Genomic DNA, 14,594 nt, shown 5'->3' with positions numbered 1-14,594 from the left:
GAAGACACCTCAACCTAGAAGGACCAATGTTCAGAAACCATATACAGTGGTGCCTCGCATAACGATGTTAATTGGTTCCAAAAAACCCATCGCTATGGGAAACATAGGAATGCATTGAAAAACGGTTAATCTGTTCCAATAGGAACTGATTGCCATCCTTAAGCGAAAAAACCCATAGGAAACATCGTTAAGCGATACAATGTTTCCTTCATTGGAAGCCTATTCAATGCATTTCAATGGTTTAGTGAAGTCAATTTTTGCAAATTTAAGTGTGTCATAAAAGGGTCAAAAACGGGTTTAAATGCTTGGAATAGCTTCTGCACCTTCTAAAACAGGTGCAAACTTAATTTGGCTTTGATCTGACTTTTCATTAATTTTTGCTGATTTTTTTTCTCCCCCACCAACTTTTGACAGCTGTCAAAATTTGACAGCTCCATTATTTCCTATGGGGGAGGAAAAAATTCACAAAAAAGTAACGAAGACTCAGGACAAAGCCAACCTTAGCTTGCACACGATTTAGAAGGTCCTCTAACAAACACAAGCATTTAAAACACTTGCTGACTTTTCATTAATTTTTTATGAATTTTTTTCTCCCCCATAGGAAACAATGGAGCTGTCAAATTTTGTTGTTATTATTATTATTTATTATTTATTTAATTTATATGCCGCCCACACTACCCAAAGGTCTCTGGGCGGCTTACAGCATTATGGACTGAAATGTTAAAGTGTTTTTGGATCACAGTTCCCAGAGTTCCCATGGCAACTGGGAAATTCTAGGGGCTGAAGTCCAAAGTCATACATGAGCATATCTGTAAGAAAAAATTATACAATTAGGTTTTATTTTGCAACATGAAATCCGTGAAATAACAGCCAGTGCCAAGACATTGTAAAACTCTTCAGGAATACAGGTTATTATGGTTTTAACCATAATATTTTAGCAGCAGTAGCTACAAGTGTCCTGGTCTCAAATGCTCAAAACTGGTTAGGGTGGCTGGGCATATTTATCTTTCACTGGTCTGTCTGGCTTGCTCTTTTAGCATGTTGAGAACAATTCTGTAACAGTTCCTCCCCTTCTTCTGCTATCCCCTACTGCTAGAGAACTGAGAAATCAGTTTATGTATACAGAGTATAGAATGTCGTATCTTAAAATATACAGCCTTACATTATCATTTTGTGATTCTGTGCAGCAAGCATGTGGCTTTGAATATACTTCAAAGCTTCAGAGAATGTTCCAAGATATTGGTGTAAGCAAAGACTTGAATGAGCAGTTCAAAAAGCACCTGTCCAATTCCGAGCCGCTAGATTGTAAGTAAAGTTTTAAAACTCAAACTGATTATATAAGTGAGCTTACAGTATTCTGTCATACTAATCAGTAGTTTGTGTTGAAAAACGATAAGCTTGCCATTTTGTATTCTGGAGATCTATCACTGGTGAAATCTATAAAAGCCCATGTTTTGTGGTATGCATGGAGAGATGGGTCACACAAAGTATAAATGTCAAATATGTTGTGTGCATTAAGAAGTGTATTTAATTCCAGATAAGGAACATATTGGCCATGCTTCTGTTTCAGCTAGAAACATTCATTGGTGGTTGGTTTCTGATTATGAAAAAGATATTACATTCAAATTATGGTGCTTATTATTCTCCAGCAGTTTTATCAGCCCTAAAGGCTGATAAAATGAGTGTGTTTGTCTTTAGATTGTGTTTAACTAGGGAATTAATCATTTGTTTTTCTCTTCCAGTGGATTTTAGCATACAGGTTTTGAGTTCTGGATCTTGGCCCTTTCAAATGTCTTGTGCATTTGCTCTCCCCTCAGAGGTGAGTCTGCTTTAGTCCTTAAGCTTTTCTTCCATTTACAGGAAAATTGTAACATTCTGTGAACCCAGTGGCAGAAATAAAGTTTGGTTTAAATCAGTATTAGGACTGGTGAAGTATTTTTAAAAACAGATTTTTTTAAAGTCGGCCTCTTCTACTTTCTTTATAATGATGTATATAGTAAGTTACTGCTTGTTCTCTTATGTTTTTCTCAACTGGACAGACCATACAAGTGGAAGTTAGTCTGCAGATTTGCTCTGCAAATGCAATAAATAATGGACTTATTAATTTTGTCAATGGCACATCTAGTAAAATATTATACCTTCTTGAGAGAATTTATACGTTTTAAAATTCTGGTGTGATAATTAACACAGGTAGTTGTGTTTTATTGTGTTTTTCCAAAATACAGCTGGAGCGCAGTTACCAGAGATTTACTGCTTTCTATGCTAGTCGGCATAGTGGGAGAAAATTGACCTGGTTGTATCAGCTATCCAAAGGAGAACTGGTTACCAATTGCTTCAAAAACAGATACACGTTACAGGTGAGGTGCACTTCATGTTTGCAGGAAGGTTCTACAAATAGGAAGTTAGAGGTAAACTACTGGATAGTTCAGTAGTTTAGATATCTAGCTACAGAGCTAGAGGGTAGGAATTGGATTCCTCATTGTGCCTCAATAATGGCTGGATTTGATAGGGTGTCTTCCAGCTCTGTAGTTCCAAGATGAGGATGTAGCAAAATTGGCAGTTTGTGTGGAATTGATAGTGGACCCGCCAGGTGTGCTGTCTCCCTGGAGGACAGACAGACTGCCATCGCTCAAAAAATCTGTAGATATCCTTTTCTTCTCATCCATGTACAAATGACACAGCCAGGAGCTATGAAGTCAGAAAATCAGACTTTGAAGCTCTGGGAAATAAACTTAAAAACTTGAGTTTGTAGTCTTCTTAGCCACCCTAGCAATACTCAGAAGAGGAATAGAAAGGGAAATGGAAACACTTTGGGTGAATGACTGGCTACAAAGGTGATCCCAACATGAGAGATTTGAGTTTTGAGATCATGGGCCAAGATTTCAGAAGATGGACTGCTGTGAAGTGATGGTTTGCATCTCACAAATATTGGGCAGAATGTGTTTGATAAAGAACTTCATCGGGGGAGGGCACATTAAACTGAATTGGAAGGGGGAAGGAGACCCAACCTTAGTGGCAAAGATAGATGAAGGCATATGTACAAAAAGAGGAACAGACCAAGCACCTCTAATGGGGGTCCCAATAATAATCTTTGAAAAAATCTAAGAAATAAAGCAGGCCACAAATCACACAATTTCCAGTGTCTATACACGAATGCCAGGAGTATGGGAAACAAACAAGAACTGGAGAGGAAACCTTTGAAAAACAAATTGCAAGAATTTCAGAGAAACGTGATATAGTAGTAATGGGAAACTGAAACTAATCTCATATTTGTTGGGAGACAAATTCTGCAAAATGCGGACCGTCTAAGAAATCCCTGGCTTGTGTAGCTGATAATTTTCTTCTACAAAAAGTGGAAGAAGAAACTAGAGGAGTAGCTATCCTGGACTTGATCCTAATTAATAGAAATGACTTAGTGGAAGGAGTGGTGGCAAGAGGAGCTCTGGGGGAAAGTGACCATGTTCTACTTGAGTTTTTGATTTCAAAAGAATCAAAAGCAGAGTGTAGCCACACATATACACTGGATTTTAGGACAGCCAATTTTAAAAAACTCAGAACAATAATAGATAGAGTCCCATGGCAGGCAATCCTAACAGCAAAAAAGGAGTCCAAGATGGGTGGGAGCTCCTGAAAAAGGAAATTTTATACTGGTCCAGTTATATTTCAAACCTGAAACCTGGGTTACTGTCTGTCTGTTTTAAACAGTTCCATTTCTGTTAGATTTCTTCTGTTGCTGTTATTTTTTTCTCTCAAATATAAACTCCTCCCAAGCCTTTTTAGTCTCACAATTAGCTCATTATTTTGGTAATCTCAGTGCTGAGCTCAGTTCTTATCTATGAAGTGTTTTGTTACCTTTGTTCTTCTGTTAATGAGCTCGAAGAAACAGTTATGGCGCCATCTGTTTATCTTTCGGCACTGAGTTTAGTTTTCCAAATCCTTTTAAAGGGTTTTTCCCCTAGAATATATTACCTTTCTCTTCACCTCCGCCCCATATACTTTTCACAAAATAATTAGCTTACATTAAACCACTCTTCTGGAATTCCATTATGCTCCTGATCTGGGTATTCAAGTTTTTCTACAGGCAGACAGAGCTTTTGAGGTTAGCCCTCCGCCATTCCTTAGCCGCGTCCCCCAGCACTAAAAAAGGAAATTTTAGAGACACAACTACAAACAATTCCAAAAAGAAAAAAAGATGGAAGAAAGCAAAAAAGACCAACGTGGCTCCACAAAAAGCTAATAGAGGACTTGAAAACAAAAAAGACACATCTAGGAAGTGGAAGGAAGGCCAGGCTACAAAGGGAGAGTACAGACAAAGAGCACAGAATTTGAGGAATGGTGTAGGAAGGCAAAATCTGAGAATAAGCTGAGGTTAGCAAAAGATGCTAAAAGCAACAAAAAAGCATTCTTCAGGAACATGTGTAGCAAAAGACAGAAAAGCAGCAGTGGCTCAGCTACTCTGTGGAAATGGGAAAATGATAACAGATGACAAAGAAAAGGCAAAAGTGCTCAATTCCTGTTTCCACTCAGTTTTCTCCCAAAAGAGAGCATGGCAAGTGTGAAGTACAAAGGGAGGGGATAGGATTGCAGCTTAAGATTCATAAACAGTAGTGCCTTACTACTTTAAAGGAGTTCAGATCCCCAGGGCTGGATGCACTGCATCCAAGGATGTTAAAAGAATTGCCTGAAGAGGTTGCAGAAGTACAAATGGGAGACTGAGTCTCAAGATGTATAAAATCGACAATGCAGATTTTATTATCTAAAAAGCTCAGGCTCTATGCATTTCATCTGTGACCTTCTTCAAGAGCTAAGCATAAAAATGAAAATACTGTATAAATGTATATTAATTTAGAAACAACTGGCTTGGGACAGTTGCAGCTCTTTTTTCTTGTCTGTACAGTTGATATGAATTATTAATGAATATGCACATAACAAAATCCTAGTACAGCTTAATGACAGTGTATAAGATACATACCAAGCTTTTAGAATTTTTGCTTCTTGTTTTGCCTGTACCAGCTCCATCATTGATTCAAAATGCAAATACAGAAGGGATGGTATCTACTTCTTGTCAGCTGACAGACAAGGACAGTTAGATAATCAGCAAGGCAGTGGGGGTTGTGTTGTATTAAAGGCCCAAAATGGGCTGAAGTGTTCAAACTCAATATCCAATCAATTTCCCTTCTCGGTAAGGACCTCTCATATTTATCAGGAACCATATCCACAACCCAGAATATTCAGTTTCTCATTGTGAGGTTAAATTCTGTGATGTGGCTGATGAGAGGACTGCAGAACCACTGTCTCTTATTTTCTTGAAATCATTGAGGAGGGGTGAAGTGCCAGATGATTGGAGGAGGGCTAACATTGCCTCCATTTAAAAAAAAGGCAAAAAGAGGGAACCAGGGAACTATAGACCGGTTAGCCTGACATCAAACCCAGGGAAAATTCTGGAGCAGATTATAAAGCAGTCACTCTGCAACCACCTTGTAAACAGTGCAGTAATAACTAGAAGCCAACATGGGTTTGTCAAGAACAAATCCCGCCAGACTAACTTCCTCTCATTTTTTGATTGAGTAACATCCCTGGTAGACAGTGGAAATACTGTAGATGTAATATATTTTGACTTCAGCAAAGCTATTGATGAAGTCCCCCATGATAGTCTGATTAGCAAACTAACTAAATATGAGCTTTATAGAACAATTGTCAGGTGGATATGCAGATGGTTACAGAATTGTACTTGGAAAGTGCTTATCAATGGCTCCTTCTCAAACTGGAAGAAGGTAACAAGTGGGGTACCCCAAGGCTCAGTCCTGGGCCTAGTGCTGTTATTAATGACTTGCATGAGGGAATGCAAGGAATACTTCTCACATTTGCAGATGATACAAAATTGAATGGAGTAGCTAATAGCTTAAAAGACAGGAACAAAATTCAAAAAGGGTTGAGTACTGGATTTGAAACGAGAATGAAATGTAGCAGGGATAAGTGTGAAGTTTTACAGCTGGGGGGGAAAACCAAGTGCACGGTTACAAGATGGTGGATACTTAGCTTAGTAATAGTACAAGTGAGAAAGATCTTGGAACTCTTGTAGATCAAAAGCTGAATATAAGCCAATATTGTGATGTGGCTGCAAAAAACAGTGTCATCGAAGCAACCAACATGAATTTGACCCAACTCTGGGAGGCAGTGGAAGACAGGAGGGCCTGATGTGCTCTGGTCCATGGGGTCACGAAGAGTCGGACACGACTAAACAACAACAAAGAGAAGTATAGGCTCCAAATCCCATGAGGTACCAGACTCCCTCTATTTAACACTGGTTAGACCTCATCTAGAGTTTTGTATCCACTTCTGGACACCACACTTTCAAAAGGATGTTAAGAAATGAACAAGTTCAGAAAAGGGCAACAAGGATGATCAGGGGACTGGAAACTAAGCCCTGTGAGGAAAGACTGAAAGAAGTGGGCATGTTTAGCCTTGAGAAAAGAAGACTGGGGGGAGATATGGGAGCACTGTTCAGATTCAGAGGAGGAGCAGTAGTCCCAGTATCAAATCAGAGAATCTTTAATTATCAGCAATTTATCCCATCAGTGATACATCTCACCTCCCTTACACCAGTGTAATTTGTGCAACATTATTTTGGCCATTGTATTTGCTGTTGCCATTACAGTGGTGCCTCGCATAACGTTTGCTTCGTTTAACTTTTTTTTCGCTTAACGTTTATTTTTTCAGAGTCAGATTGTGCTTCGTATAACGTTTTTCCCTATGGGCGATTTTCACATAGCGATTTTGGGACCATGCTTCGCTTAACGTTTTTGGTTTTAGGTCCCCTGCTTCACTTAACGATGTTCATTTTTTCAATTACAAAAGTGTCTTAACATGTTGAAAAACAGTTTTAAATGCTTGGAATCGTTAGTGCACCTTCAAAAATGTGTGCATACTTAATTTGGCATTGATCTGACTTTTCGTTAATTTTTTGTGAATTTTTTCTCCCCCATAGGAAACAATGGAGCTGTCAGATTTTGACAGCTGTCAAAAGTTGGGGGGGAAAATTCAGCATAAATTAATGAAAAGTCAGATCAAAGCCAAATTAACTTTTGCATCCGTTTTAGAGGGTGCAGAAGCTAATCCAAGCATTTAAAACCATTTTTGACCCTTTTATGACACACTTAAATTTGCAAAAATTGACTTCGCAAAGACATTGAAATGTATTGAGTCGGCTTCAATACATTCCAATGGAGGAAACATTGTACGTTTAACAATGTTTCCTATGGGTTTTTTCGCTTAAGGACGCCAATCCGTGCCTATTGGAACGGATTAACCGGTTTCCAATGCATTCCTATGGTAAATGGTGTTTCGCATAAAGTTTTTTTCGCATAAGGTTTTTTTTTTGGAACCAATTAAAAACGTTATGTGAGGCACCACTGTATTTAGGGTTTTCTTATTACTTGTAGTCTGAACTTTTGTTCGAAATCAGTACCCAAAAGGAAGACTCTTTTTCAGTGTATAAATAGGAAAGAATGAGTGTCTAAATCTAGAACATTAGGTTTTCTTCTAGTTTTGCTTGTTCTGTTTGAGGTTACTTGACTTTAGATTTTCATTGAATTAAACAATTTATCATACTTTTTCTTGAAGGCATCTACATTTCAAATGGCAATTCTGCTGCAGTATAACACAGAAGATGCTTACACTGTCCAGCAGCTGACAGATAGTACTCAGATAAAGATGGTAAGCTTTTATTGTGTAGCTTTGGTTGCTGTGAGACTCAAGAAAACTCATGGCAATCTTACTTCTCTTTTTCGATGTTTCTGGGGCTACTTTGAGCATAATTTTATGATATTTGAAGAATTTGTGTCTTTTTAAAATCAGTTTTTCTTGTCCTTGTAACGGAAGTTGGATTTCAAGGACACCGGCCGGGATGAAATTTCCTGATCTAAAGAACCCTGGATTTCTAGTAACTATTATGGAACTTGAGGCTAACTCCTAATTTTTCACACATATAGCAGAAACAAAGAAAACATAAAATTGCATCATCATCTCTTGACACTGAATTTGAGTTAGTTACCTTAGATTAGAATTTTCTCACACCTAGTGAAGACATGTAAAATATCTATAAAGGTGCATAATTCTACATTTCCTATACTGAATTGAAGTTACTTTGGATCAGAATTTTTGTTTTCCCTGAGTAGTTGTATGTACAGCCCTATTGACTTCTAAAACCATGAAATTCAATATAGTGATGCACTTGCAAAGAGTTGCTGCTTTGTTTCCATCAACTGCAGATTAAGTATTTTATAACATTAGTTATGTAAACTTTTCATCATTGATTTCCTTTTTTCTCTTCTGAATGTTAGGATATTTTGGCACAGGTTTTACAGATCTTGCTAAAGTCAAAGTTGCTGGTGAGTTGTTTTTATCTGGAAATGTTGGGAGGGGTCTAAGAGAAGGTTTGTTAACTATTTTCTTACACTGTATTTCTTATTTGTTCATAGGTTTTAGAAGATGAAAATGCAAATGTTGATGAGGTGGAGTTGAAACCAGACACCTTAATAAAATTGTACCTTGGTTACAAAAAGTAAGGAAAGTCAGTTAGCATAAGCCATCTATGTATAGCAGGTTTCCAGAGCTTTTGTTCTAAAAAAGGAAATTCTACAGGGACAACTAGGAACATTTCCAACAAGAAAAAAGGTGGAAGACAGCAGAAAAGCCCAGTGTGGTTTCACATAAAGCTCAGAGAACCTGAAAACCAAGAAGGGCACATACAGGAAATGGAAGGAAGGCTAGACCACAAAAGAAGAGTACAGACAGGTAGCAAAGAATTCTGGGGATGGTATTAGGAAGGCAAAAGCTAAGAATGAGTTGAGCTTAGCAATCAACAAAACACATTATTCAGGTCCTTATACAGCAAAAGACAGGGGTAAAAATGGTGGTTCATCTACTCAGTGGAGATGCCAGAATTATAACAGACAACAAAGAAAAGGCCTAGTTCACTGTGCTCCGAACAGGGTGCCTCTTAGGAAATGACAATACCCCCATGATTTTCAGTGCCACAGAACTTAGGCTTTTCAGACAGTTCCTCTGCTTTGGAACTCGGAAGTGGAAGAATTTTTCCTCATTTATTATGTTGTATCAAACTTCTGAAAGGGTTTTGGGGGGGTGGGAGTTAGTTCTGGTAGACTTCTGAGTGCTGTAGTTCAAAAAAAAATATAAAAATCCTATCCCTAGCGCCCTAGCATTTCCAATGCTACTATTTATTGATTTGTATGTCTCCTTTCTCCTTGAGGATCCAAGGCAGCTTACAGTATTAAAAGAGGCAAAGTTAAAAACTAATAAGTTATTACTAATTTTAAAAAGCATTAAACATATGTTAAAACTCAAAAGAAGAGTAATATTAAAAAACACAGAATATTAATAAAACAAGGAAATAATCCTTTGATCAACCAGTTATTTAAAGAAAAGCATGCCTTCATCTGTTTGTGAAAGGACAGCAATGATATGGTGAGCCTGGCCTCCCATGGGAGGGAGTTCCATGCTCTCTCTCCTGTGACCCAACCAACTAATGCCTATGAGGGTAGTAGGCCTCTCCCGGTGATATTAATATCCGAGTAGGCTCATAAAGGGAGATACAGTCTTTTAAATAGCATGGACCCAAGTAATTTAGGGCTTTATAGACTTTTTTAATTAAGCCGGAAATGATTGGCAGCCAGTGGAGCTGCAGTAAGAGGGAAGTTATATGTTCCCTGTAACCAGCCTCAGTCAGCAATCTGGCTGCTGCATTTTGGACCTGCTGGATTTTCCAAACTTTTTCCAAAGCAACCGCACATACAATGTGTTTCAGTAATTCAGCCAAAATATAACTAGGGTGTGTGTCACTGTTGCCCAGACCTCTCCAGGAACAGGTACAGCTGCAACCACTTTTAACTGGAAAAGCACTCCTGGCCACTGCCAAAACCTGGGCATCCAGGCTCAGAGATTAACTCAGGAGCACACACACCCCAAACTCTGTACCTGGGTTTGCAGAGGGAGTGTGACCCCCATCCAGCACAGACTGCACCCCTATTCCTTGATCTGAGGAGCACCTCTGTTTGTTTGTTTGATTATAATTTATAGGCCACTTTTCTCCCAGTAAGGGGACCTAAGGCATCTCTGTCAGCAATCAGCTCCCCTAAGGGATGCTTGATTGGTTGGACAGACAGTAATTAAAAGTCTGTGCTCCCACATTAGGCTAAGTCGAGTCCTGGTAACTTCAGCCAAGGGCCACCCCAGCACTTCTGCTTACAAGTCTGCCCTAAAAAGATACTTCTGCAACCTTAGAAAATTCCAAAAAAGAAAGACACATGAGCTTTATAGTCAGTAGACATAGTTGGCTCAGTCTGGGTAGGACTCAGTAGCAAAATGTGGCCTTATAATTCCCCCTCAGGGTAATCTAAGACAGCTCCACTGTTCAAGAGACCAATTGATTTTTGTAATTATTATTTTATTAAGAAAAATATAGAAATTCACAAAATAAAGTCAGTTTGATGCATAAGCAAGCATGTTATCATTTTCAAGGAATGATACAAAATATAAATGAACCAATTCTCTTTAAATACAAAAACACTAAAAATCCTAGAAAAATCTATAAAAACTCTTATTAGGGTGGGCAAAAGGCTTAGAGCCCCCCTTTCTACCTAGTCCCCTACATCTCCTATCAGTCTGTTACCTGCACTGCACAGCAGGCAACAAGACCTAGCAACTGTAATCCAAAATAGTCCAAAAATGAGAAATCAGGAAAAAGGCTTTTTGTCCATAGTAAGAGTTCCTTTTTCAAGCTTAGCTGGAAACTCCCTTCTTCTCCATCTCTCACGCTGTCATCCAATCATGGCATGAAGTTAGGTAAACAGTCCCTCCTTATCTTATCTCTTCTCATGGGAAACAGGCATTGTTTTCCTAGATTCGTCAGCACTCCGCCAAAACAAATGACCGATCTTCTTATCTAGGAATGTGCTCTTCAGGCCTACAAGAGAACATTCCCAAATCCTTCTACAAAAATACACTGTCAGCATGCAGAAATCATTTATACAGAGAACCAATATGGAATCCATTTTACATTGTTCAGTACTACCTATCCCATCTTCTGTACAAGATTTAAACCTCATAAATCATTCCATGACAATCTCTGTATTGTCTGAATTAAGTTTCAGTTTGTTTACCCTCATCCAGTCCATTATTGACACCAGACACTGATCTAGAACCGAAACAACTTCTTCGGATTTAGATGTTAAGGAAAGAGAGAGTTCCCTGTCATCTGCAGACTAGTGACACCAAACCCCAAAACTCTGGACAAACTCCGCCAGCACTATCATGTACATGTTAAATAGCATAGAGGACAAAAACCAACCCTGAGAGACACCACAGCGAGGGTGTCAAATACGAGTCCCCCAGCACCACCTGGTTTCTCCCCTTAAGGAAGGACTTCTGTAAAACAGTGTCTTCAAGTCCCATCAGAGAGATGGCTTAAAAGGATACCATAACTGATGGTATCACAAGCTGCTGAACCAACAGGAACACACTTATCCTCTGCAGTTCCTAGTGTAGACTGTCCACCAAGGCAACCAAAACAATTTCTGTCCCATAACCAGCCACACTGAGATAGATCTAGATAATCCATCTCATGCAGGAATCCCCAGAGCTGAGAAGCCCCAACCTGCTGTAGCACCTTGCCCAAGCATGGGACACTAGAGGCTGGTAATTGTCCAATACTGTGGGATTGAGGGAGGGTTTTTTCACCATTAGTCGTACTGCTGCCTCCTTTAAGCATGCTGGGAACCTACTCTGCTGCAAGGAGGCTTTACTACTCCTCGTATCCACTCAGCCTGTCCCTCTCTGGCAGATTTAGTAATCCAGAAAGGGCAAGGGTCCAGCAGACATGTGGTAGCCTACATCTCTCCAAGGGTCTTGTCCTCAACATCAGGTTGCAAAAACAAACACATCAATTAAGACAAGACAAGCAAGGGACAGAGTTACATCCATGGGACCTGTATCAATTATAGCATCCAAGTTACTAATGCTGGGAAGGAGCTTTATGACTGGCTGAATGGATAATTTGAGAAGAAGCTTTTATTCATTTGTTAATTACAGTATATGCCACCAAGTGAGAGCCGATTTATATCGACTCTGATAGGGCTTTCAAGGTAAGTGAGATATTTTAACGAGTGGTTTTATCCAGTTGCACACCCCCAGTGAGTTTCCACGGTTGAGTATTTGAACCCTAGTCTCCAGAGTCCTAGTCCATCACTCTGTGCACCATGCTGAGTTCTTCTGAATTATTCATTGTCTTTTGATAATTGTCACTTGTTATTGTCTCACTCCTGTATTACATGACCAAGACAAAAATAACAAAATTGTTCTTGTTCCTATATTTTTAGAATGTGTGATATTATAATGAATTAGATTTGCAAGATTTAAAAGAAAGATTGTGAAGCCAATGAGAACTGCAATGGTCCCTGCTTCCCTCAGGGTTCCTAACTTGTCAGAAGACCTTGAAAGTAAATGAAAAGGCCTCAGCTTGTACCAAATTCAGTGTGTGCCAGATTTGCTTTTTACATAAATGGTTTTAAGATCTTTTTCTGCATGCCATGAAGACAGGGAACATAAATCTTTTAAAGCCATGATGACCCAACTGATACGATGTGAATGCAAGTAAACTGCAGCTATGCCTGTACTTCAGTAGCTTTACTGAATGGTTACTTATGGTGTTTATGGAACATCACAGATTTCTGTGGTGGAAAGAATAACTACTACAACTAGAGCAGTGTGTAATGAAACACAGGTGTCCTGCTAATATATTGTGGCATAAATTGTCTTTCATAGTAAGAAGACAGAAATTATACAAGCTGACCAGACTAAGACCCTGAATTAATCAATGCATAATGAGTTTCTTCAGATCATTAAAAAAAGTTAAGAGACTGCTTGCTTATTGCAATAGACCAAAGCAAAAAGTTTACATAATATTAATTTCAGTGAATGAAATTTGAGGTCAGAATGGCAGTGATTCAGAAAAAGAAATGATTAGGGAAGGAATCTTACAGTGACTGACAAATGCAGATGAATGTGATTAGTAAATGAGAATTACAGTCTCTTTGAGAGGATTGTCACAGCATAGTGGCCAGGATTGTTTTGTACTAGTGTGGATGGAAAGACATCCATCCAATCCAGGATTTTCCCTCACACAGTGCATGAAATAAGATGTTCTGCTTCTGTCTCTTTACTTTCTGAAGCTCTGTTCTGGAGGGTTTGCCTATCTCTGAAGCAGATCTTGAGACCACACAGCTGCATGATATGGGCACAAAGAATCACCTCTTTCTAGCTGTTCAAGGAGACATTTACTGATTGTCCTCCCATAAGGATCTGGTGACACATAATTTGAGGGAATCACAGTACTTTTCATGGTGTCTTCTCCAAACACCAATACACATGCTGAGAAAGATCTGAATGGCTTTCTTTCAGTTTCATCTACATTAGCCACTATATATCGCCCATGATGAGAAGAGCACACATTTTGCTTAAGACTACTATCTAGTTGTAGCCTAAGTCAAAGACTGGTAATCTACAGCCCTGGTTTCTGTGTGTGGTTGCATTCAAACTGTGGCAAGAATGATTTTCCCTGTTCTGGCAGGTTGCTCAGAGGAGTGGAGATAGTCCTGAGAGATTCTCAGAAGGAATTTATAAATTCTAAGAACCAAGGATGAAAGAGAGACAAAATCTCAGGATATTAAGAAACCTGGTTTTATAAAAACTACCTGATGCATTTCAGGCCAAACAATTTGTGGTCTTCTTTGGGAGATGTTAAAAAAAAGCAAAAAGGGATGTCATGTTCATTATTCAGAAAGAGCATTTATAAGGTAGATTTCTGGGCACATTTAAATTATATATATGGCCATATTTAATATATAACAATAACTTAGCAATGTGTAAGATCTGCTTTGATCTGGTTTACAGCTCTACAATGACAAGATGGTAGGAACATCTAATATTTCTAAAAGATGTCTTACTAACAATGATTATGTTCCGTGATATCACTAGCCAACGAGGTTCCTGAGGTTTTATTTCTAATACTGCCAAGATACTTTAAGGGGTACAGTAAAATATTTATAAACATTGGATCTTCTTGTCAGTAGTTTAGTGGAGCTGGGAACCAGACTGAACGAATATTCATTACTCATTTCTAAATTTGGTATTAAATAGAAACGATATATGCTATTTAAATATGCTTTATGAATATTCTCACTGTAAATAATGAAAATGATAATGTTGATGTATGTAAAGTATAAATGATTTTAATATATATGACAGTCTGTATACTGTTTTAGCTTTGGGGGGGCTGCTCCTGAAGAGGACCACAAATCACTTGGCCTAAAACTCATCAGAGAGATTTAAACTACAATAAAGTCATTTCTGTTAACATCCTGAGATTTGGTCCATCTTTCATATTTGGATCCAGGGCTGTTTCAGATTTCCAATACTGTTCAAGAGGGGGAAAGTCCCTACATTCTTTATTTAGGTATCTCCCACACCCAAAGGAAACGTGAACAGGGTTTTATACATGTTCTGTCTGAAAGTAAACT

The 14,594-nt window shown here is 38.6% G+C and overlaps 1 protein-coding gene across 5 annotated transcripts in view; it reads left to right on the top strand.

Annotated features, from left to right (window-relative positions):
* The window catches only part of CUL1 (cullin 1), a 149,855-nt gene that overhangs the window by 132,665 nt on the left and 2,596 nt on the right, over nucleotides 1–14,594 (top strand). For all 5 annotated transcript variants that reach the window (XM_078377405.1, XM_020811130.3, XM_078377406.1 and 2 more), the window contains 6 exons: nucleotides 1,188–1,305; nucleotides 1,743–1,819; nucleotides 2,226–2,357; nucleotides 7,624–7,716; nucleotides 8,343–8,390; nucleotides 8,481–8,563. In XM_078377405.1, the coding sequence (XP_078233531.1) occupies nucleotides 1,188–1,305; nucleotides 1,743–1,819; nucleotides 2,226–2,357; nucleotides 7,624–7,716; nucleotides 8,343–8,390; nucleotides 8,481–8,563 (551 nt within the window). The remainder of the gene's footprint in view (nucleotides 1–1,187; nucleotides 1,306–1,742; nucleotides 1,820–2,225; nucleotides 2,358–7,623; nucleotides 7,717–8,342; nucleotides 8,391–8,480; nucleotides 8,564–14,594) is intronic.

This window comes from Pogona vitticeps, chromosome 6 (assembly GCF_051106095.1).
Source record: "Pogona vitticeps strain Pit_001003342236 chromosome 6, PviZW2.1, whole genome shotgun sequence".
NCBI lineage: Eukaryota > Metazoa > Chordata > Lepidosauria > Squamata > Agamidae > Pogona > Pogona vitticeps.
This window is presented reverse-complemented; position numbering and strand designations above follow the sequence as displayed.